Raw genomic sequence first — 24,882 nt, 5'->3', positions numbered from 1 at the left:
ATTTCTTCACTTATCTATTGTTCACCTAATACCTTTTTTTTACTTAAAAACTGCACTGTTGTTTAGAGCCTGTAAGTAAGCATTTCACTGTAGGTTGTATTCGGCACACGTGACAAATACATGTTGATTTGATTTGACTCTCCACTGAATATCTGGGAGGATGTGGGGTATATGGTCAGAACAGCCTTTGCCTTTCCTGCACAAAATAAAACCAGCATGATACAATTGTTTTTTTGAGACACTCAAAACTAAAAAAATATAAGTGTACAAATATTTACCATCATCATCTTCAGAGTGTCCAGAGTAGATGTGTGTACTCAGCACTACAACACAGAAAGTCACATTGTCCAATATTAGCTTAAAATAAATAATAACATGCCATAATCATGTTACTGATTACCAAATTCATTCTGTACTTTATTTTAAAGCTGCAATCTATGATTTCTACACACATTTTTTATCATTAAATTAGTCATAGGCATTTATTCTTGAAGAGTATAACTTTTAATTCCCTCAAAACTGTCTTATCCCATCATAAACGGAAATATATGGTTATTTTATGACAATTATTGTAAACAATGTAAATGAATGAATTTCCTTAGCCCCATCCCTCAGCCATATACCACAAAAAGTGTCAGGGTGGCCATTTTGTGGTAGTTTGAATTACGGACGGCAGCTTTAAATGGCCGCTGACTTCCCATGTTCTGCACACAGAGAGTGTACAGAGACCAAAAACACCACTCATGAATCTCTTAACACAGTTTACTATGACTGTAGCGAAGGAACCCTCAACCATTTACAATAATCACAACTTGATTATACAACACATCCAAGAATTATTGCATTTTATATTCATTGTAATTGACAACACATTTTGCAACCATTGAGATAACGCCACTCTTTAGTTCCTGAGTAATGACCTGGTTAAATGCACACCACCACACTAACCAGGTCTGCATGGCATCGGCTATACAAGCTCAGGTTCTCACAGAGATGCAACATCAATGTAGGGTGGTCACTTTCTTACTTCATATCTACACCATATTTGCTGATATTTCCTTTGAGTGCCATTTACTAATATTTTCTCAATAAGGGCTAAAATACCAAAACAAAGCTAAAGCGTGAAACTGTCTTCATTTTGATTAATGTCTTATTCCCTTTTCCTTTAAATTCTTAGTAAATCAGGTAATTAGTGTTCATTAACAAACCCACTAACTCAGTACTTACATAGTAGCAAACAGAGCAAGGTGTGCTCCATTCTGTCCCCACAGACAAGTGACTTTCTCTACAACTACAGTCCTTCTAACAAACCCCCTTTACTTCCTATATGATGACAGTCTGCTTAGATCACACCACTTCACTCTGAGATCACACCTCTTCACCGTAGACAGAAAAACAGAGAGAAAGATTCTTGAGAAATGTAAAAATAGATAGATAAGTAAGTGTAGGTCTTCCCTCAAACCTTTGCTCAGTTGTCAGGTGGCAAGCCAAGCCAGCTAACCTCAGTTGTGGCACAATGGAAATGGACATCTCCAGCCACCTCTCACTTCTCAATCACTCTCTCTCACACACACACACACACACACACACACACACACACACACACACACACACACACACACACACACACACACACACACACACACACACACACACACACACACACACACACACACACACACACACACACACACACACCTCACCTCAGATGGTTCTGTTATGAGTAATACGTTTAGTTAGCTACTATCTACATAGATATGTTTGTTATTGTGTTGTTTATGGTTGTATTTCAATTTGTTCGTATATGTGATGTGTATCAGGGCTATTGTTCATGTACTGTATTATGTGTGTGTTGTTTGTGTGTGTGATGGTGTGTGTGTGTGTGTGTGTGTGTGTGTGTGTGTGTGTGTGTGTGTGTGTGTGTGTGTGTGTGTGTGTGTGTGTGTGTGTGTGTGTGTGTGTGTGTGTGTGTGTGTGTGTGTGTGTGTGTGTGTGTGTGTGTATTGTTTGTGTGTGTGTGTGTGTGTGTGTGTTTGCCTATTGTTTATTTTTGTCATTATTTTAAACTTTTTTCAATTGCTTTTCTTTTTGTAAATTATTTTTTTTGCTTATTTATTCATTTATTTTTATATAAATTATATATATATATTTATCTTTTTTGGTGTTTTCTTAAAGCATTTCACTTTTGTATTCGGCGGATGTGACAAATAACATTTGATTTGTGCGTTATTTATTACCACTGACCAGAGATGGGAGGAGTTTCAAAGCTGTAACTGGGGAACTGGGTTTCCAGGTTAAAGTCTAGAGGTTCATTTAGCTTCACATCATTACATGTTGAATACATTCATCTATTTTTGTTAACTATTTACCTCTAAAAATATCTAAGTGGTATGTTGTAGAGTGTAGAGTGTGGGACACATGTACAACATTTGTGAAGAAACCAGGAGAAAGGTTACAGGGGAAAGCAGTTACAGACTTCACCTTTAGTTTGTATACTATGGTAAACATCTGGGGTTTCTTAACGCCCCCTTCAGGGACAGGCCTGTAACTACTCCACATTCTTATGGATCACAATATCGAAATAATCAAGCAGTCAAATTTTTGGTTTGGTCAGGGTGTGAGTTGGGGTGGGTATTCTATGTTCTATTATTTGTATTTCTATGTTTTGGCCGGGTAGGGTTCTCAATCAGGGACAGCTGTCTATCGTTGTCTCTGATTGAGAACCATACTTAGGTAGCCCTTTTTCCCACCTGTCTTTGTGGGAAGTTAACTTTGTTTGTGACACATAGCTCTTAAGCTTCACGGTTGTTTTGTATTGTTTATTGTTTTTGTCGGCGTCATTTCTAATAAAAAGGAATATGTACGCTCACCACGCTGCACCTTGGTCTCCTCCTTTAGACGGCCGTGACAGGGGGTCAGCCTGATGAACCAAACTACCCAATAATCCCCTTCATGTAGCCTAACTCTCACTCACACACACAAACACATGTACCCACATAAAATCAAATATGGTTTTTTTTGTTTACTGAATATATTATCTACACTTATAATTAATATGCTTTTAACTGATTGAACAAAGTTTTTTATTTGATTGGTCACTTAGCAACAACATTACCCCTCAGTCTACTGGGTCTGTCCCCTTATTCCTTCCTCTCTCTATCTCATCATATTAGTTTATATTATATGTTTCTCAGGCTCATGCTACAACCTGATTAAAACCTGTAGTGACCAACAACTCCATTTCTCTGCAGTCGGTAAACACAGTGTAACCAAACAACGTCATTCATTCTATGAATGAAACATTTTCTTGTCCAATAAAGGAAATAGTTAGCTAACAATATTCAAAATCCAGAGAAATACATTAATCATCATCATCGCAGAGTTGCACATAAAGTGTACTCCATTCTAAGCCTCTGGCAAGTCTTCCGGACCCCTACAGTTCCTGCGGTCTGTGACACGAATGGGGCTTTGACAGAATTAGAAAGGTACAGATGCATAAAAAGAAACAGAAAAAATAGCATCTGATGTCATTGTAACGATCGTCGTAATCCTCCTCCTCAGACGAGGAGGAGAGGCGAGAAGGATCAGACCAATATGCAGAGTGGTTAGTGTTCATCTTTAAGGAAAATAGACAGAACACTTAACATACAAAAACAACAAACATGACAAACCGCAAACAGTCCCGTGTGGTACATACACAGACACGCGATACAACCACCCACAGCAACCACGTGAATCACAGGCTGCCTAAGTATGATTCTCAATCAGGGACAACGATTGACAGCTGTCTCTGATTGAGAATCATACCCGGCCGAACACAAACATCCCACCATAGAACAAACACATCGACAACCCACCCCAACTCACGCCCTGACCAACTAAAATAATACAAGAGAAAGGAAAAACAGGTCAGGAACGTGACATAACCCCCCCCTTAAGGTGCGAACTCCGGGCGCACCAGCATAAAGTCTAGGGGAGGGTCTGGGTGGGCGTCTGTCCACGGTGGCGGCTCTGGCGCTGGTCGTGGTCCCCACCCCACCATATTCAAACCCCGCTTCCTTGGCCTCCTCCCAATGACCACCCTCCATGTCAATCACACTCTACCAAAGGGCAGCACCGGACTGAGGGGCAGCACCGAACTGAGAGGCAGCACCGGACTGAGGGGCAGCACCGGACTGAGGGGCGGATCCTGGCTGGCTGGCTCTGGCGGATCCTGGCTGGCCGGCTCTGGCGGATCCTGGCTGGCCGGCTCTGGCGGATCCTGGCTGGCCGGCTCTGGCGGATCCTGGCTGGCCGGCTCTGGCGGATCCTGGCTGGTCGGCTCTGGCGGCTCCTGGCTGGACGGCTCTGGCGGCTCCTGGCTGGACGGCTCTGGCTGGTCCTGGCTGGACGGCTCTGGCTGGTCCTGGCTGGACGGCTCTGGCTGGTCCTGGCTGGACGGCTCTGGCTGGTCCTGGCTGGACGGCTCTGGCTGGTCCTGGCTGGACGGCTCATAACAGACAGACAGCTCTGACGGCTCGGGACAGACGGACAGCGCTGGGCAGGCAGGCATTTCAAACAGCGCTGGGCAGGCAGACAGCTCAAACACTGGCTGCGCTGGAGAGGAGGAAGGCTCTGATAGCGCTGGACAGGTGGGAGCAGCTGGAGAGAGAACCCGGAGAGACAGCCTGGTGCGGGGGGCTGCCACCGGTGGACTGGTACGTGGAGGTGGCACCGGGTATACCGGACCGTGAAGGAGGACACGCGCTCTTGAGCACCGAGCCTGCCCAACCTTACCAGGTTGAATGGTATCCGTAGCCCTGCCAGTGCGGCGAGGTGGAATAGCCCGCACTGGGCTATGCTGGCGAACCGGGGACACCATTCATAAGGCTGGTGCCATGTATGCCAGCCCGAGGAGACGCACTGGAGGCCAGATGCGTTGGGCCGGCTTCATGACATCCGGCTCGATGCCCAACTTAGCACTACCAGTGCGGCGAGGTGGAATAGCCCGCACTGGGCTACCGCATAACACGGTGTCTGACCAGTACGACGCCATCTCACTCCACGGTAAGCACGGGGAGTTGGCTCAGGTATCCTACCCGGCTTTGCCACACTCCTCGTGTGCCACCCCCCAAGAAATGTTTGGGTCTGACTCTCGGGCTCCCAACCGCGTCGCCGCGCTGCCTCCTCATACCAGCGCCTCTCTGCCTTCGCTGCCTCCAGCTCCGCCTTGGGACGGCGATATTCCCCTGGCTGAGCCCAGGGTCCTTTGCCGTCCAGGATCTCTTCCCAAGTCCAGGAGTCCTGGGTTTTTTCCCACTGCTGTCGCCTCCCTTCTCCACTCCGCTTGGTCCTAGATTGGTGGGTGGTTCTGTAACGATCGTCGTAATCCTCCTCCACGGACGAGGAGGAGAGGCGAGAAGGATCAGACCAATATGCAGAGTGGTTAGTGTTCATCTTTAATGAAAATAGACAGAACACTTAACTTCTTATGGCTGCAAGGGGCAGCATTGAGTAGCCATTTTAAACGGCCTCCTACTCAATTCTTGCTTGTACAATATGCATATTATCATTACTATTGGATAGAAAACACTCTCTAGTTTCTTAAACCGTTTGAATTATTTCTCTAAGTGAACCAGAACTCTTTCTGCAGCCCATTTCCTATCCGGAAGTGAGATTTCCAAATGCGAGGTCTTTTTTCAAGAGCTTGTCTATAAAAGGGCATGTCACTTGGGACTATAGAAACACGTCATACGCCTTCCCCTGGGTGTCAAGCGGAAGTGAGAGCAGAAATGACTTGATTATCTCGTTTTGGGATTGAATACAGCCTCTTGGAGTGAGAGGTCCGCCATTATTATTTTTTTCGAAGGCGCGAAGTTGGACCTGGAATTGCCTCCTGGAAAACCGTCGTTATAGGTGAATATGATCTCCGGCTTCGATTTTACTTGATACATGTCACAATATCATCCTAAAGTATGTTTTTTCAATATAGTTTAATTATATTATTGAAATTTATTCGGGACTTTAGACGTGATGCGTTGGAAGAATTTTTTCAAGAAGGAGAGGTTAGCGCCGCACGGCCAGTGTGCTTGCTAATTCAAGAGGGAAATAGTTCGTTCTGGATCCAAACAAAGACGGTTCTGGACAATGGACCCCTTTACAACATTCTGATGGAAGATCAACAAAGATAAGGACCCAATTTGGGATGCTATTTCATATATCTGTCGAGCTGTGCTATCGCTACCGATTACTTGGAATCAATGCTGTTGTGTGTTAGCCATTGCAGTAAGCTAATATAACGATATATTGTGTTTTCGCTGTAAAACACTTAAAAAATCGGAAATATTGTCTGTATTCACAAGATCTTTGTCTTTCATTTTGCTATACACCATATATTTTTCTGAAATGTTTTATGATGAGTAATTAGGTAGTTGATGTTGGTGTCTGTATTTACTCTGGCTACTCCCGTGCTATTTCTGACTGTAGCTATGATGGTAGCATCAATGTAAAACTGATTTATAGCTCAAATATGCACATTTTTCGAACAAATTATAGATTTATTGTGTAACATGTTATAGGACTGTCATCTGAGGAAGTTGTTTCTAGGTTTGTTTGGTTGGATCTTGGTTAGTTAGGTTGGCTTTGTGCATGCTACCTGTGCTGTGAAAAATGTCTGTCCTCTTTTGTATTTGGTGGTGAACTAACATAAATATACGTGGTGTTTTTGCTGTAAAACATTTTAAAAATCGGACACGTTGGCTGGATTAACAAGATGTTTATCTTTCAAATGCTGTATTGGACTTGTTAATGTGTGAAAGTTAAATATTTAAAAAAAATAGATTTTGAATTTCGCGCCCTGCAATTGAGCTGGATGTTGTCATAAGTGTACCGATGTCGGGACAGCCAGCCTAACAGGTTTTAACATACAAAAACAACAGACGTGACAAACCGCAAACAGTCCCGTGTGGTACATACACAGACACGCGATACAACCACCCACAGCAACCACGTGAATCACAGGCTGCCTAAGTATGATTCTCAATCAGGGACAACGATTGACAGTCCTGTTCATCTCTACACAGCTTCCTGTTACTGTAAAAGTAAATGGACACATCAGATCTGTGGTCTTTTTGTGGGAGGAAGAGATAACTATAGTATGTATCAGAGAAGAAACTTAGTGGATAAAACATAGTTGTACAAAAAGTGAAGTCAATATTGTATTTATCATACCTGGTCATGTTGACATGTTCAGTACAGTCTTTAATGTCACTAAGAGAGGTGTCAAAGGTTTGACGTCATGGCATGTTTATCATTTGGTTTATGTTGTAGCTATTTGGAGGTCAACTGCATGTAGATGTTCTTGAGTTACAGTCTGTCAACTGTTCAAAGTAATAACCCAGGAAAGTAGTGATCACAGTGGTAGATCGAATGTAAAAGAGATAAATTAATGAGTGAACTACAGAAAATGTATGCTGCAAGAACAATGTCATTCTTTTCTCTGACAAGGACATACATCCCTGCACAACTTTTCATGTGTCCTCATCAGCCCAGCAACTAGGTTTTCACAGGTTATTGCATATGACTACAACCATTTCTCTATTTGACTCTCTCTGATAGGCCTCCCCTCAAACCGTTGCTAAGTTGTCAGGTGGCAAGCCTAGAGAACTAACCTTAGTTGTATTTACCTTGTTGTGTGCAGAGTTTCAGACGCTGTGTGAAGAAACAAGGTAAACATCTGGGGTTTCTTATCGCCCCCTTCAGGACAGACCTGTAACTACTCCACTATCTCTTGGAACACAATATAGAAACTAAGATGTGATTGGTCACTTAGCAACAACATAACCCCTCAGTCTACTGGGTCTGTCCCCGTATTCCTTCCTCTCTCTATCTCATCATATTAGTTTATATTATATGTTTCTCAGGCTCATGCTACAACCTGATTCTAACCTGTAGTGACCAACAACTCCATTTCTCTGCAGTCAGAAAACACATTGTAACCAAACAACGTCATCATCAGTTGCCACATTTATTGTGCCTATATGACATACTTCATATTCTATGAATGAAACATTTTCTTGTCCAATAAAGGAAATAGTTAGCTAACAATATTCAAAATACAGAGAAATACATTAATCATCATCATCTCAGAGTTGCACATAAAGTGTACTCCATTCTAAGCCTCTGGCAAGTCTTCTGGACCCCTACAGTTCCTGTGGCTGTGACACGAATGGGGCTTTGACAGAATTAGAAAGGTACAGATGCTAAAAGAGAAACAGAAAAAAATAGCAAGTAGTGATGTGACTCTCTATTTGTAGTCATATGCAATAACCTGTGAAAACCTAGTTGCTGGGCTGATGAGGACACATGAAAAGTTGTGCAGGGATGTATGTCCTTGTCAGAGAAAAGAATGACATTGTTCTTGCAGCATACATTTTCTGTAGTTCACTCATTAATTTATCTCTTTTACATTCGATCTACCACTGTGATCACTACTTTGTGACTCTCTGATCAGCATCACACAGCGCCTTCCTTCACAAACCCACACTGCTAAAGAGGAAGAGAGCAAACCATGGCCCCTCAACTATGACAAACAGGTGACCTAATGTGAAGTTCCTCAGTCTTTTCATTTCAGACACTGTGCACTGGAAAAAGTCAAACTCAACCAATTGCTTAATTAGAGTGATTATGCAAGTTGAGTGGCCTTAAAAATGACGAGAATTTGAGCCAATCTGTTAGAGTCTTAAATCAACAAACTCTGCTTGAAGTCAGTTGTATTTGAACAAGCTTGTTGAGTAAAATACAAAATGATTCTTTGCTCAAAACCACACCAATCATCATCATTATCATTATTCCAGCATGATCTCTTCATAGGTCGATTTTCAGAATGGTTTCTTTCAATACCTGTGTATTTGCATGTACGGTTACTGGTTAAATAATCTTATGCTACACAAACATAGATAACCTACATTTTTCTAAACTAATCCTATCTGTTACTAGTTGGACTTATTTCACACATTACTGATATGGCTGTTCCAGTTTATATGATTTAGGTAGTCTCAATAATCAATCTTCTCTACCCCAACAGTCATTCTGAATGCAGGTTGCATGTGACTGAAATTTTAAATAGTTGGATATCCTAACTTTGACTGGATTCCAATAGAAATGACACATCCCTTTGCAAGCCGGCATAATTTGACTAAACCAGGAGTTTCAGACCAGTGTGTTAGGGTGTAACTAGGCCCTCAGCAGCTTTATGATATATGTAATGTGTTGTCATAATGAGTTTAATTTTAAAGATAACATATTCACTTAGACATTCACTTGGTGAAGGCTACAGTACTGAAAACCATTCAATACAACAATCATGCCTCTGTCGCTAACAAGTACAGTTGTGAGTGTTAATTACAATTCACTCTAAAAGCAAGGCACTCAACGTATGCAAAAAGGTAGAAACATTTTTTATTCTGTGAACGGAATATTTTGGGGAATTTATTGAATTCCATCTGGTTATTGGGACAGACATGAATGCCATTTTGGACATGCGGATAAATCAAATAAGAACAACTACAATCCACATGTAACAAAGACTCTCCATCATATACTCTCTGATTACAACCTCATCGATACCTGGCGAGCACATAATCCTAATGCAAAAGAGTACACTTTCTATTCACAGGCATAAATCAACCTCACTAATCAATGTCACACTATTATCTACAACTATTTTCTTTCATCTAGAAACTAGAAATTCGACATATGAGCTTGTCTGATCACAACACCTATAACTGCCTATGACACATTTCAGAATCTAATTGTAACTAGGCCCTCAAAGAAAGGCATAAGGCCTGATGATACACTATATATATATGATAATTAATAAAGGGAGAAGAGTAAAATCATCAAATTGTATGCAAATTGTGTAGATCCTGATGAAATTAAACAGTAACATCTAGGCCTATCTACAGAATGTACACGTGTAAGATGCAGAGGATGCAGAGGGTTCTATATCTATGCAAGGCCCAGCCTATGACCACATCCTGTTCAGCTCACAGTACTTTCTGGTAGGGACAAGGGGGGCCTTCTGGGCGTCCAAATGCGATCTTGTCATACAGAGTCTGTGGCTACATGTGACAGATAATCAAGAAGAAACTGTTTCAGCATCAAGAAAGGTATAGACTATTCTCAAAGTAGACTACATAGTCTTCCATTCAACCACAGACATTCTACCATTATGACCATTTATATCTTACCTTGTTCAATCTTGGGATAACCAGATCATTGATAGTTTCATAGATGGATATTGGGTTCACATGACTGTTTGATATTGTCTGGAATCAAAATACAGCCCATTACAATACAGTACATACAGCTTCCACACACTCAGATACATAATAACGACAATGCATACTTACATCTCTACTTCTTGTGTTGATCATAATATCAGCATATATTGTGTTGTCAGTTAGATCTTCTGTGTTTTATAAGAACAAAATATCAACCAATCATTTAATACAGGATATCAACAAACATACCCAGGAATTAATGAGGGGTCTCACTCTTTTTCTAATTTCTAGCAAATCCCCCCCAAAATCCTATCAGCTGAAGAATACTTCTAGAACCAACAGAAATGTCAATTTAAATATAGTGGAGGCCCCTAAGCTGTACATACCCGTGATACTTTGGCCCCTGCAGTAGCACACTGCCACAGCTACAATAAGAATCAGCACCACAGCGCCTCCCACTGATACTCCGATATAGATGGTATACCACGCCAGTCCTGTCACATGTTGTTCAACACACATGATTAGACTATACAATATGATAAAGACTAAATGGCTCTATATCAATGTACAGTACATCCAATGTAATCACATTGCGTTCAACATTATCGTATAAGCACACTGAAAAGTTTATGGAAGGGATTATTACGATATCTAGGTACCTGGGGTGGTTGTGTCATTTCTACACTTTACTGTCTCAAAGGCAGTTTTCCAACTGACCAGGTTGGAGGCGTTGCACTTTACACTGATGTTTCTCTCTGCTGGTGAGAGAGAGAAGTAAATCTGCTGGGCATCCCCGTAGATCTCATTGTCTCTCTCCCAGGTGTAAGTAATGTTGTGGTAGCAGGACACGTTGCACACCAGCCGTATCGTACAGGAGTGGTTGGCCAATAGCTTGATGTCTGTCTGGATCGCCACCTTGGATATAGGCTCTGACCAACCAGGAGAGAGATAAAGACTCATAATCAGTCTTCTAAATGAACCCTACCATAGCCATACCACCAGGAGAAAGACGACTTGAAAATGTGATGGAAATGTAACAAAGCATGGAGAGAAAGGTCAGTATAAAACCACAAAACCTGTGTTGTAGTTTAAAGATCATCAGCCATGGTTATGGATATAAATTAGAATGATATTTAAAATAGGATGCAAAAAGATGAAAACAGCCTACCGTGGACCTTCAGAGTGATGGTCTTACTGTCAATCTGACCTTTGTCCCCTTCACCTGTAAGTAGAAAATCCCCTGAGTCTTGCAGTGTCAGCTCTCTGACTGTTAAACTAAAGTTTTTAGTGTTCATCTTTAGTCTCCCCTCAAACTGGGATCCAGGTGAATATACAACTTCTGAGTTGAATTCTGCAATTTCCTTTCCCATATACTTCCACACCAAGGATTTCAAATGTCCATTCTCTATGCCTGCCAGCAGCTCCACGGAGTCCCCCACTCTCTTGTTGATGATCAGAGGAACACCTACACCTGAAACACACAAATAAATACGTTATAAAGGTGAAATAAAAAATACTAAATTCTGACATCAGTCAATGGTTGCACAATATATTACAATGATCTTATTACTGTATAATTATTCATGTAAGTACGATGTAGCAAGTGATGTAATTACTCATTGTTACACTCTAATACTTGTTACAGTGTGACTGTAATACTTGTGTGCCTACATTAATAATTACACAATAATACACTACAATGCAAAGTCCTACCTAATCAATAATAGATAATAATGGATTGGATTTATATAGCGCATTTCCAGGTTTAATTTATGCTGTACGTGGAACTTTGCATATTTTCACTGTATATCTTTATGTATCTGAGTGTGTGGGTCCTATTTTACTTCTTTAAAGTCCACTCCCCCCCACACATTCAGTAGAACAGGATGAGATGACAGGAAAAGAGAAGTGGGGGTAGATCTGATAACCCCTCCTCAGCTCACAAGTACAAATACCACTGTGTTTACTGTGTAATTATTCACCAGAAATGCATCATATACTGCATGGGCAACATTATAATTACATATCAGTCTTAAGTAATGTTTTATAAACCCTTATAAAAAAAATGTCAGTCATGAATTAAGACTAAATACAGTTACAGTTCATTGAAGAATTTAAGACATAACTGCAGTTATCCTAGTCTGGCAATGTATCATATTATGTAATAGAAACAATAATTTGATACTGTCCCATATGACCTTAAATGTAATGAATGACAGCCTTTAGGCACAGGGTCATAAGATCTAAACCAGGCCAGAACTTGTCCGTGTAGACCAATTTGGGTTTCCTGCAGAATCAATACATCATGTTATGTTCCTGAATATAGGTATTATGTAGGTGATATCAAACAGTAATTAAGCAAATGGTTCGATATAACCAACCAATCACTGATGACTAGGCATTCTTACAGGCAACACACACCATGTAAAAACCAACAAGGAAGTTAGAGAAAGCTGACGGTTTTCCTTACTTTATCATGCAAGCAAGCACATGCAATAGATCCTGTTTGGGGATGATTCTACCCTCTTGGTTTCACATTAGAATAAGGAGACCGTTGAAAAGACCCTAAGCAGCCAACTGACTAAAGTCAGTAAGTGGTTATCCATTTAGGCAAGACAGAATGTATCCTGTTTGGTTCCAAACACAAAGTGAAAAACTCTCCAACTTCTCGGTCAAGTTTAATGACGTAGCGGTGAAGGAAAAATGCTCTGTTACATTCATTGGGATGTGAACTGGGACCAACACATGACATGCGAACTTGTGGCTCTGGAGGCCATTGGGAATGTTCACTCCAGGACCAAGTTCCTGGCAAAGGTAGCCAAGTTCCTGGATAGAGAGACAATGAGGACCCTGGCAACATCTCTGATACAGGGCCACTATGACTATGCTTGTATCTCATGATTCAGTGGCATAACAAAACATCTGAAGGACAAACTTCAATCGGCCCAAAACAAACTAAAGTGTCAGTTTCCAGTTGATCTGGTGGTGGTGCAGATTAAACTGTTGATGGTTTTTAAAGAGATACATGACCTTTCCCCCAGTTACCTGTCTGGTTATTTTAATTTCATTGGAGACTCTCATAGCATCACACCAGAGCTAGTGTTGCCAATATGAGACCGCTGCTCTATAGGAGCATGGCTGGAAAAAGCTCTTTCCTTAACACTGGTGCAGAGGAATGGAATGGTGTACCAAACCATATAACATCTGTCAATACACTAGGGAGTTTAAATAACTTCCGGCGCCGACAGAGATGGCCGCCTCGCTTCGCGTTCCTAGGAAACTATGCAGTATTTTGTTTTTTTATGTGTTATTTCTTACATTGGTACCCCAGGTAATCTTAGGTTTCATTACATACAGTCGGGAGGAACTACTGAATATAAGAGCAACGTCAACTTACCATCATTACAACCAGGAATATGACTCTCTTGAAGCGGATCCTGTGTTTTGCCTTCCACCCAGTACAATGAATCTGATCCCAGCCGGCGACCCTAAACAACGACGCCGTAAAAGGGAAAAACGAAGCGGTCTTCTGGTCAGGCTTCGGAGACGGGCACATCGCGCTCCACTCCCTAGCATACTACTCGCCAATGTTCAGTCTCTTGACAACAAGGTTGATGAAATCCGAGCAAGGGTAACATTCCAGAGAGACATCAGAGACTGTAACGTTCTTTGCTTCACGGAAACATGGCTCACTCGAGAGACGCTAACGGAGTCGGTGCAGCCAGCTGGTTTCTTCACGCATCGCGCCGACAGAAACAAACATCTTTCTGGTAAGAAGAGGGGCGGGGGTGTATGCCTTATGATTAACGAGACGTGGTGTGATCATAACAACATGCAGGAACTCTAGTCATTCTGTTCACCTGATTTAGAATTCCTCACAATCAAATGTCGACCGCATTATCTACCAAGGGAATTCTTTTCGATTATAATCACAGCCGTATATATTACCTCCCAAGCAGACACATCGATGGCCCTGAACAAACTTTATCTGACTCTATGTAAACTGGAAACCACACACCCTGAGGCTGCATTCATCGTAGCTGGGGATTTTAACAAGGCTAATCTGAAAACAAAACTCCCTAAATTCTATCAGGATATCGATTGCGCAACCAGGGCTGGTAAAACCTTGGATCATTGTTATACTAACTTCCGCGATGCATATAAGGCCCTCCCCCGCCCTCCTTTCGGAAAAGCTGACCACGACTCCATTTTAATGCTTCCAGCCTACAAACAGAAACTAAAACAGCAAGCTCCCGCGCTCAGGTCTGTTCAACGCTGGTCCGACCAATCTGATTCCACGCTTCAAGACTGCTTCGATCACGTGGATTGGGATATGTTTCGCATTGCATCCAACAACAACAACATTGACGAATACGCTGATTCGGTGAGCGAGTTCATTAGAAAGTGCATTGACGATGTCGTACCCACAACAACGATTAAAACATTCCCAAACCAGAAACCGTGGATTGATGGCAGCATTCGCGTGAAACTGAAAGAGCGAACCACTGCTTTTAACCAGGGCAAGGTGACCGGAAATATGACCGAATACAAACAGTGTAGCTATTCCCTCCGCAAGGCAATCAAACAAGCTAAGTGCCAGTATAGAGACAAAGTAGAGTCGCAATTCAACAGCTCAGACACAAGAGGTATGTGGCAGGGTCTACAGTCAATCACGGATTACAAAAAGAAAACCAGCCCTGTCGCGGACCAGGATGTCTTGCTCCCAGACAGACTAAGTAACGTTTTTGCTCACTTTGAGGACAATACAGTGCCCCTGACACGGCCCGCTACCAAAACCTGCGGGCTCTCCTTCACTGCAGCCGAGGTGAGTAAAACATTTAAACGTGTTAACCCTCGCAAGGCTGCAGGCCCAGACGGCATTCCCAGCCGCGTCCTCAGAGCATGCGCAGACCAGCTGGCTGGTGTGTTTAAGGACATATTCAATCAATCCTTATCCCAGTCTGCTGTTCCAACATGCTTCAAGAGGGCCACCATTGTTCCTGTTCCCAAGAAAGCTAAGGTAACTGAGCTAAACGACTACCGCCCCGTAGCACTCACTTCCGTCATCATGAAGTGCTTTGAGAGACTAGTCAAGGACCATATCACCTCCACCCTACCTGACACCCTAGACCCACTCCAATTTGCTTACCGACCCAATAGGTCCACAGACGACGCAATCGCAACCACACTGCACACTGCCCTAACCCATCTGGACAAGAGGAATACCTATGTGAGAATGCTGTTCATCGACTACAGCTCAGCATTTAACACCATAGTACCCTCCAAACTCGTCATCAAGTTCGAGACCCTGGGTCTCGACCCCGCCCTGTGCAACTGGGTCCTAGACTTCCTGACGGGCCGCCCTCAGGTGGTGAGGGTAGATAACAACATCTTCACCCCGCTGATCCTCAACACTGGGGCCCCACAAGGGTGCGTTCTGAGCCGTCTCCTGTACTCCCTGTTCACCCACGACTGCGTGGCCATGCACGCCTCCAACTCAATCATCAAGTTTGCGGACAACACTACAGTGGTAGGCTTGATTACCAACAACGATGAGACAGCCTACAGGGAGGAGGTGAGGGCCCTCGGAGTGTGGTGTCAGGAAAATAACCTCACACTCAACGTCAACAAAACAAAGGAGATGATTGTGGACTTCAGGAAACAGCAGAGGGAGCACCCCCCTATCCACATCGACGGGACAGTAGTGGAGAAGGTGGAAAGTTTTAAGTTCCTCGGTGTACACATCACGGACAAACTGAATTGGTCCACCCACACAGACAGCGTTGTGAAGAAGGCGCAGCAGCGCCTCTTCAACCTCAGGAGGCTGAAGAAATTCGGCTTGTCACCAAAAGCACTCACAAACTTCTACAGATGCACAATCGAGAGCATCCTGTCGGGCTGTATCACCACCTGGTACGGCAACTGCTCCGCCCACAACCGTAAGGCTCTCCAGAGGGTAGTGAGGTCTGCACAACGCATCACCGGGGGCAAACTACCTGCCTTCCAGGACACCTACACCACCCGATGTCACAGGAAGGCCATAAAGATCATCAAGGACAACAACCACCCGAGCCACTGCCTGTTCACCCCGCTATCATCCAGAAGGCGAGGTCAGTACAGGTGCATCAAAGCAGGGACCGAGAGACTGAAAAACAGCTTCTATCTCAAGGCCATCAGACTGTTAAACAGCCACCACTAACATTTAGTGGCCGCTGCCAACATACTGACTCAACTCCAGCCACTTTAATAATGGGAATTGATGGAAATTATGTAAAAATATATCACTAGCCACTTTAAACAATGCCACTTAATATAATGTTTACATACCCTACATTACTCATCTCATATGTATATGTATATACTGTACTCTATATCATCTACTGCATCTTGCCATCTTTATGTAATACATGTATCACTAGCCACTTCAAACTATGCCACTTTATGTTTATATACCCTACATTACTCATCTCATATGTATATACTGTACTCTATACCATCTACTGCATCTTGCCTATGCCGTTCTGTACCATCACTCATTCATATATCTTTATGTACATATTCTTTATCCCTTTACACTTGTGTGTATAAGGTAGTAGTTGTGGAATTGTTAGGTTAGATTACTTGTTGGTTATTACTGCATTGTCGGAACTAGAAGCACAAGCATTTCGCTACACTCGCATTAACATCTGCTAACCATGTGTATGTGACAAATAAAATTGGATTTGATTTGATTTGATATATACCTTTTTAAGACATGGTTTATGTGCAAAATGCTTCAAAACTGTGCAAGTATAGTTGTTTCAATGAACGTTAATTGGTAATCTATTTTATTCCTTTTACAGGTTCCTCTCTATTCATGAGATGTATTTGAGATGTATTTTGTTTTCATGTTATCTTGTGTACACTGTATTTTTGTTTTATTGTATATTCAAGAGGACCACAATGGGGATACGTTTCTAAACTTGTTTGTGTCATTCTCGTTGATGGTTCTACTGTGTTTAAAATGTTTAAATAAATAAGAATAGTTACAGAAATTACCATAGTGGAGGTTGGAGAGTAGGAGAAGTAGTATTCCCTGTTTGGAGAAGCAGGAGATGGGACCACCAGACATCTCTTAAAGGCGTTGGCTGTTTCCTCTGGCTGTATGTCCTTATCTATCACTGTCACTGGTAGCTAGCAGTTGACTATCCAAAACACACAGAGAAGCTAGAGCAGAGAGGAGAAAGAGCCGAGACTTCCTTTTGATGAGGGCTGCTGTTCTATAAAATAATGCTGAAAAATAAGTCACATTCTACCCCTTCACTCAGCTTGAGAGTTAGAAGATGAGGCGTGGGTGTGTTTGGGGTCTGTCACTGTGTTGATCAGTCTGATGGTGGTGGTTTTGGAGCATGTGTTTCCTAGCTGCTGCTGGTTGTGTGGTTAATGGTCATGGTGTTTCACAGATACCGGTAGCTTTGTTACTTTATGAGCAGACCATTCAATGTTGCAGAGAAAGAAGAAGGAGCTAGATAGAGGGCTCGGGAGAAGAGAGAGAAAGACAGAGAGCGAGATTGAGACAGAGACAGAGAAAGAGAAAGAAAGACAGAGAGAGAGAGAGGGGGGAGAGAGGGGGGGGGGGGGGGTTAGAGAGAGCGAGCGAGAGAGAGAGAGCAAAAATGTCATAACAGTGTCTGTGCAGTTTCATCTTGGCTTCATATGCCTGCAGAAGTGTTTGCATGCTCATAGGTCAGTGTGACTGAGGGACATGAAACACCTGCCAACTTTTTCGGAAGGTAATGGGTCCTAGGTTACTGATAGAGGCCCCCCTTCTACGTTTCATATAACAGCTTGTGGTGATGTCACTTCCTGTGACTGTTTCTCAGGAGCAGTGACAATGACCTGGCTGCCGGCTGTCTGTCTGACCACTTAGACATAAACACATAGACACAGAAACCCCCTAACTGGAACAGTGACCTTCCGGACCATGCAGGGACACTGAAAATATCAGTCAGAGTCATACACCACTAATGTCATTAATCGTTATGACCTGTCTGTAGAATGAGGAGGCAATATGGGAGAACTGGTAGTCATTCATACGTAGGTTACTAGCTCCTCAGAACTCCTGCAGAGTATATGACATCATAAAACTGAGAAGAACTGTTCTTTTCAGGCACACTCTTCCCCCAAAAGTCATTCTGAAAATCTCAACGGGTCTTCAGCAGATGGGGTACGGCTTTTGAACTTTGCTCATGGGGCATTTATGTTATATTTCTCAAGATTCAATGGGTAGATATAATTAAGTCCATAAATGGATGCAGAAATAGCAGATTGCCTTTTAACTCACACATTGTGGAGCATAAGATCTATACTAGACTTAAAGGAGTTTTGACCAAATGAGGTTGTATGGAAAAGTTGATGATGATGACAATATCTATTTACTGTAAGAAAGCACTCATTCCATCTGGTGGATAAAAAATTGTTTATTAAAAAAGCACAATGCAAAGATATTGTAAAAGTAAAGGCCATTAGAAGAAAACGTGAATAATACTTTTTGGGAAATTCATATACAAATATGTTATTCTATCATCTGAATAACTCAACAATAAAACTCAATACACAATACAAAGCAGATACAATTGCAGTAGCTGCAGATGAGATGCATCATCATTGTACCTTATAGTAAAGAGAAGAAAAAAAAAAGCTTTTACAGTGAAACACAATTAAACCATGCTGAAATACAATAAAATAAGTAAATAAAATAAGTAAGAACGCCTTAATGTACAAGCTGTTATTGCGTGTGTGTTTGTGCATGTGTGTGTTTGCTTGTGTGTGTTGAACCTACAAAATCCATGTTCCGAGTTCCTTCTCCTCCTCTGATGGTGTGTCCTTCCATCTCTCCATCCCTCCATCCTTCCATCCTTCCATCCCTCCATCCTTCCATCCCTCCATCCTTCCATCCCTCCGTCCTTCCATCCCTCCGTCCTTCCATCCCTCCGTCCTTCCATCCCTCCGTCCTTCCATCCCTCCGTCCCTCCATCCTTCCATCCCTCCATCCTTCCATCCCTCCATCCCTCCGTCCTTCCATCCCTCCGTCCTTCCATCCCTCCGTCCCTCCATCCTTCCATCCCTCCATCCTTCCATCCCTCCATCCTTCCATCCCTCCATCCTTCCATCCTTCCATCCTTCCATCCTCCCATCCTTCCATCCCTCCATCCTTCCATCCTTCCATCCCTCCATCCTTCCATCCCTCGGTCCTTCCATCCCTCGGTCCTTCCATCCCTCGGTCCCTCCATCCTTCCATTCCTCCATCCTTCCATCCCTCCGTCCCTCCATCCTTCCATCCCTCCATCCTTCCATCCTTCCATCCTTCCATCCCCCCGTCCCTCGGTCCTTCCATCCCTCGGTCCTTCCATCCCTCGGTCCTTCCATCCCTCGGTCCTTCCATCCCTCGGTCCTTCCATCCCTCCGTCCCTCCATCCTTCCATTCCTCCATCCTTCCATCCCTCCATCCATCTATCCCTCTATCCCTTCCCCCCTCAGGTACCTGCAACATGTCACCACACAACATTGTTCAGGACATGCAGTCAAATAAACTCTTAAGAATTAAACAAAGAGACATACTTTAAATAAATACATTATACTTTGATATCAGAGAATTAGTTCCATATTAGTATCATTAAAATGATCAATCGCATATGGCTATTAGTCTTACCTGGGGCTGTGACTGGCTTCAATTGAGAATAGACTGAATCTGCCTCAGGTGGGGTTGATGTTTCTGTAAGGAGTGAGGATAAAACACCAGAATAATATAACAGTTATATAAAGAATATCATACAGCTAGTCAATATGGGGTCAGAGGTGTGAGGTTATGATAGGGGGAATATGGAAGGAGGGATGTCCTGTCTTACCTTTCTTCTTCTTGGCTTTGGCCTTCTGTTTAAGGTCAACCTCAGCATAGGTCACATCAACAGGTCCAGTTGCTGCTGAAAATTGAAATTTCCAGTCAGCAAATTAAGGAAGTAGCTTATTGAATATTCTGCATCTTTTTTGAAACTCCAAAATCGCACATTTAGATTTCACTGACTGCCAAACTGTAGAATGGTTCTCACCTGTGGTCTTCCCTGTCTTGACCTCAGAATAGACTGGATTTTCTTTTGGATCAGCTGTCATTTCTGAGGATGTGAAGAGAAGTTGAATGTTTTTATCAAATGTGATGAGTAAAAAACACTGCTGCATTTTGTGTGACAGTTGAGAGTTACTTTTCTTTTTCTTGTCCAACTTTTTGAGTTGAATCTTGGCATACATCACATCACCTGGTCCAGCAGTAGCAGCACCAGCATCTGAAATATACAGATAATACACTAATATCTCTACTTAGTGTTAGTATGCTAGTAATATAAAACATATGAAGAATAACAGCAACAACAACTCTATACTGTATTCATGCTAAATTTAACATACAGGTAGCCTAGTGTTTAGTAACCGAAAGGTTGCTGGGCCAGTAACCGAAAGGTTGCTGGATCGAATCCCCGAGCTGACAAGGGAAAAATCTGTCGTTCTGCAACTGAGCAAGGCAGTTAACCCACTGTTCCCCAGGCGCCGAAGACGTGGATGTCAATTAAGGCAGCCCCCTGCACCTCTCTGATTCAAAGGGGTTGGGTTAAATGCAGAAGACACATTTCATTTGAAGGTATTCAGTTGTACAACTGACTAGGTATCCCCCTTTCCCTTTCCCAGTACCATTGTCATGACTGTCTGAGCGCGTGATTGTATCATAGATGTTAGCGCCACCTGTTGGTCAAAGAAGAGAGAGTCAGATTAATAGGTTGGTTTTCCCTCAGCTTGCCTAGGGACATAGAGTATGGTAACATCTATATAAAGTGAATGGTGAAAAGTCAGTATGTGAAGTTACAGAGAGGAGAGTGACAGTGGTCTGGGCTGAGAGACTGACCATGCTGCACACGTGTATACCCAGCATCAGGAGCCTGGCCCTGGGTAGATCCTTGGTCCTGTTGGAGGTCCAGGTTGGTGCTCTGGAACTGGTGGGGCCTACAGGGAGAGAGATAGTCATGAAACACACAGATTCTATTTTACTGTATGAAACGTTGAAAGACAGGTGTACTCTGTTGAAAGACAGGTGTACTCTGTTGAAAGACAGGTGTACTCACCAGAATATTCTGTTGCAACAGGAACCTGTAATGAGAAATGCATAATATTATACTGTATCAATTCGTTATTGTTTTAAACTTTTGTAATTAGACATTTTTCTCCTAAACATAAACCAAAAAGTTAAATGAGAAATTATAAAAGTCTCACCTCCGGCGTTTTTATATCGACACAGCAGTACCAGGAGAATGGCCAGTAGAACACCAGCAACAACCAGGCCCACAACCACTCCTACTAGGACTGATCTAGAGGGTCCAGGAGTTACACCTGGAGAGAGAACAGCAAATTACCATCAGGTTCTTAGGTAGTTGTAGAAAATAAATAAAGTAGTGGACAAAGTGAATATATATTTGACAACTGACTTGAGATCAGATGACCAGCCTGAGCTTGTAACTCCAAACCTACAGTATGCTTTTTTACACTACAAATGACTGATGACCACAGATATTATGAAAAGGTCATGTGATTATAATAGTTTTTTTCACCTCTCACTGTCACCCAGCTCTCTGGTGATTCTCCTTCATTAGATTTACACTTGTAGGAGCCTTCATCTGACTTGGAAACTGCAGGGATGGTCATCTCTAATGTGGTATCATTCCTGATGAATATTCCATCTTTGTAGAAATCAACCTTGGGGTTCGGGTTTGTTTCCTGATATCTATTTGTACAGCTGAGAGTCATAGATTCTCCCTCAGTTATGGGATAGGGAGGGCTCTCCAGGATCAGAGGGCCAACTGTATAACATAATATATAAATAATACTGTAAATCTGGAGTAATCGACCACATGAGCTTGTATTTTATGAGATGCAACCATTCAGTTACAGAATTGAACATCATTATCATACATTGTAATGTAAAACACGTTAGTGACTGTTGTACAACAGACGTACCATCCACTGTGATGTTGACAGCATTACTGTACTCTCCTGATCCAGACTCACACCAGTACACTCCACTGTCCCATGTGTATGTGGACCTGATGGTACATGTGGACCCTGCTCTTGATCCAAAGTTAGAGACACACTCTGATTCCACTGCTTTCTCTCTGTATCTGTTCAGTCTCCATCCAGTAGAGTTCCCCTTCTCCTCACAGCTTAGTGAGAGAGACTTTGATGTAAAGTGTTGAGTTCTGTTAGGTCTTATTTTGAGAGACACTGATGGTTGCGGATCTGAAACAAAGAGTGACAGAGACAAATGTATACAGAAGTTATATATACACATGAGGGGAACTTAAATGTGATTAAATGCAGTTTCAATGCAGTTAGTTACCTCCTGACCAGAGAAACTGAGGTTCACTGTAGAGTGTGTGTTTGTGTGTTTGTGTGTGTGTGTGTGTGTGTGTGTGTGTGTGTGTGGTTTGTTTGTGTGTGTGTGGTTTGTTTGTGTGTGTGTGTGTGTGTGTGTATGTGTGTGTGTGTGTGTGTGTGTGTGTGTGTGTGTACGTGTGTGTGTGTGAGGAATGGGAGGAAGTTTCAAAGCTGTAACTGGGGAACTGGGTTTCCAGGTTAAAGTCTAGAGGTTCATTTAGCTTCACATCATTACATGTTGAATACATTAATCTATTTTCGTTAACTATTTACCTCTAAAAATATCTAAGTGGTATGTTGTAGAGTGTAGAGTGTGGGACACATGTACAACATTTGTGACGAAACCAGGAGAAAGGTTACAGGGGAAAGCAGTTACAGACTTCACCTTTAGTTTGTATACTATGGTAAACATCTGGGGTTTCTTATCGCCCCCTTCAGGGACAGGCCTGTAACTACTCCACATTCTTGTGGATCACAATATCGAAATAAATAATCAATCAAAGTTTTGGTTTGGTCAGGGTGTGAGTTGGGGTGGGTATTCTATGTTCTTTTATTTGTATTTCTATGTTTTGGCCGGGTAGGGTTCTCAATCAGGGACAGCTGTCTATCGTTGTCTCTGATTGAGAACCATACTTAGGTAGCCCTTTTCAGACCTGTCTTTTTGGGAAGTTAACTTTGTTTGTGGCACATAGCTCTTAAGCTTCACTGTTGTTTTGTATTGTTTATTGTTTTTGTCGGCGTCATTTCTAATAAAAAGGAATATGTACTCTCACCACGCTGCACCTTGGTCTCCTCCTTTTGACGGCCGTGACAGGGGGTCAGCCTGATGAACCAAACTACCCAATAATCCCCTTCATGTAGCCTAACTCTCACTCACACACACAAACACATGTACCCACATATAATCAAATATGTATATTTTTTTTTACTGAATATATTATCTACACTTATAATTAATATGCTTTGTTTAACTGATTGAACAAAGTTTTTTATTTGATTGGTCACTTAGCAACAACATAATCCCTCAGTCTACTGGGTCTGTCCCCTTATTCCTTCCTCTCTCTATCTCATCATATTAGTTTATATTATATGTTTCTCAGGCTCATGCTACAACCTGATTAAAAGCTGTAGTGACCAACAACTCCATTTCTCTGCAGTCAGAAAACACAGTGGACCAAACAACGTCATTCATTCTATGAATGAAACATTTTCTTGTCCAATAAAGGAAATAGTTAGCTAACAATATTCAAAATCCAGAGAAATACATTAATCATCATCATCGCAGAGTTGCACATAAAGTGTACCCCATTCTAAGCCTCTGGCAAGTCTTCCGGACCCCTACAGTTCCTGTGGCTGTGACACGAATGGGGCTTTGACAGAATTAGAAAGGTACAGATGCTAAAAGAGAAACAGAAAAAATAGCATCTGATGTCATGTTCATCTCTACACAACTTCCTGTTACTGTAAAAGGAATGGACACATCAACACTTTGGTCTTTCTGTGGGTGGAAGAGAGAAATAAACTTTAGTAAAGATCTGAGGAATGAGTTTTGTGGATGAAAACATTTATTGCATTTATCATACCTGGTCATGTTGACATGTTCAGTACAATCTTTAAAAAAACACAGTTACAGTTCATTTAAGAATTTAAGACATAACTGCAGTTATCCTAGTCCTGCAATGTATCATATTATGTAATAGAAACAATAATTTGATACAGTCCCATATCGCCTTAAATGTAATGAATGACAGCCATTAGTCACAGGGTCTTAAGATCTGTTGCGTTCTAGAAGCACTGCAACAGCTGCTGTCCCAACAGCACCATCGGCACTCATTCAAAACTGCAGAATCAATACATCATGTTATGTTCCTGAATATAGGTATTATGTAGGTGATATCACACAGTAATAAAGCAAATGTTTCGAGATATCCAACCAATCACTGATGACTAGGCATTCTACAGTCAACACACACCATGTAAAAACCAACAAGGAAGTTAGAGAAAGCTGACGGTTTTCCTTACTTCATCATGCAAGCAAGCACATGCAATAGATCCTGTTTGGGGATGATTCTACCCTCTTGGTTTCACATTAGAATAAGGAGACCGTTGAAAAGACCCTAAGCAACCAACTGACTAAAGTCAGTGAGAGGTTATCCATTTAGGCAAG

General features: G+C 42.2%; 1 protein-coding gene and 1 long non-coding RNA gene across 2 annotated transcripts; both read right to left on the bottom strand.

The window, feature by feature from the left end:
- Positions 1-678: 678 nt before the first annotated feature.
- LOC120049010 (natural killer cell receptor 2B4-like) lies at positions 679-17,373 on the bottom strand. The gene is made up of 5 exons (XM_038995272.1): positions 17,301-17,373; positions 11,431-11,733; positions 10,922-11,191; positions 10,649-10,768; positions 679-704 (listed from the first exon to the last, which is right to left on the bottom strand). The coding sequence occupies exons 1-5, from the start codon at positions 17,371-17,373 to the stop codon at positions 679-681; spliced, it is 792 nt and encodes a 263-aa protein (XP_038851200.1).
- Positions 17,374-21,592: 4,219 nt separating this feature from the next.
- Positions 21,593-22,412, bottom strand: LOC120049754. Its single transcript, XR_005477136.1, has 3 exons — positions 22,299-22,412; positions 21,893-22,141; positions 21,593-21,674 (listed from the first exon to the last, which is right to left on the bottom strand). It is a non-coding gene; the product is annotated as an uncharacterized LOC120049754 (long non-coding RNA).
- Positions 22,413-24,882: the final 2,470 nt, after the last annotated feature.

This window comes from Salvelinus namaycush, chromosome 6 (genome assembly GCF_016432855.1).
Source record: "Salvelinus namaycush isolate Seneca chromosome 6, SaNama_1.0, whole genome shotgun sequence".
In the NCBI taxonomy this organism is placed as follows: Eukaryota; Metazoa; Chordata; class Actinopteri; order Salmoniformes; family Salmonidae; genus Salvelinus; species Salvelinus namaycush.
The sequence above is the reverse complement of the archived record's forward strand: the minus strand, read 5'-3'. Positions and strand labels throughout refer to the sequence as shown.

Excerpts from the sequence above, each read along its gene's own strand:
- LOC120049010 (XM_038995272.1), bottom strand. The coding sequence starts at position 17,373 with ATGTCTGGTGGTCCCATCTCCTGCTTCTCCAAACAGGGAATACTACTT. Across the intron at positions 11,734-17,300 it reads ACTCTCCAACCTCCACTATG|GTGTAGGTGTTCCTCTGATC; the intron begins GTAATTTCTGTA and ends TGTGTGTTTCAG. Across the intron at positions 10,769-10,921 it reads AAATGACACAACCACCCCAG|AACATGTGACAGGACTGGCG; the intron begins GTACCTAGATAT and ends TGTGTGTTGAAC.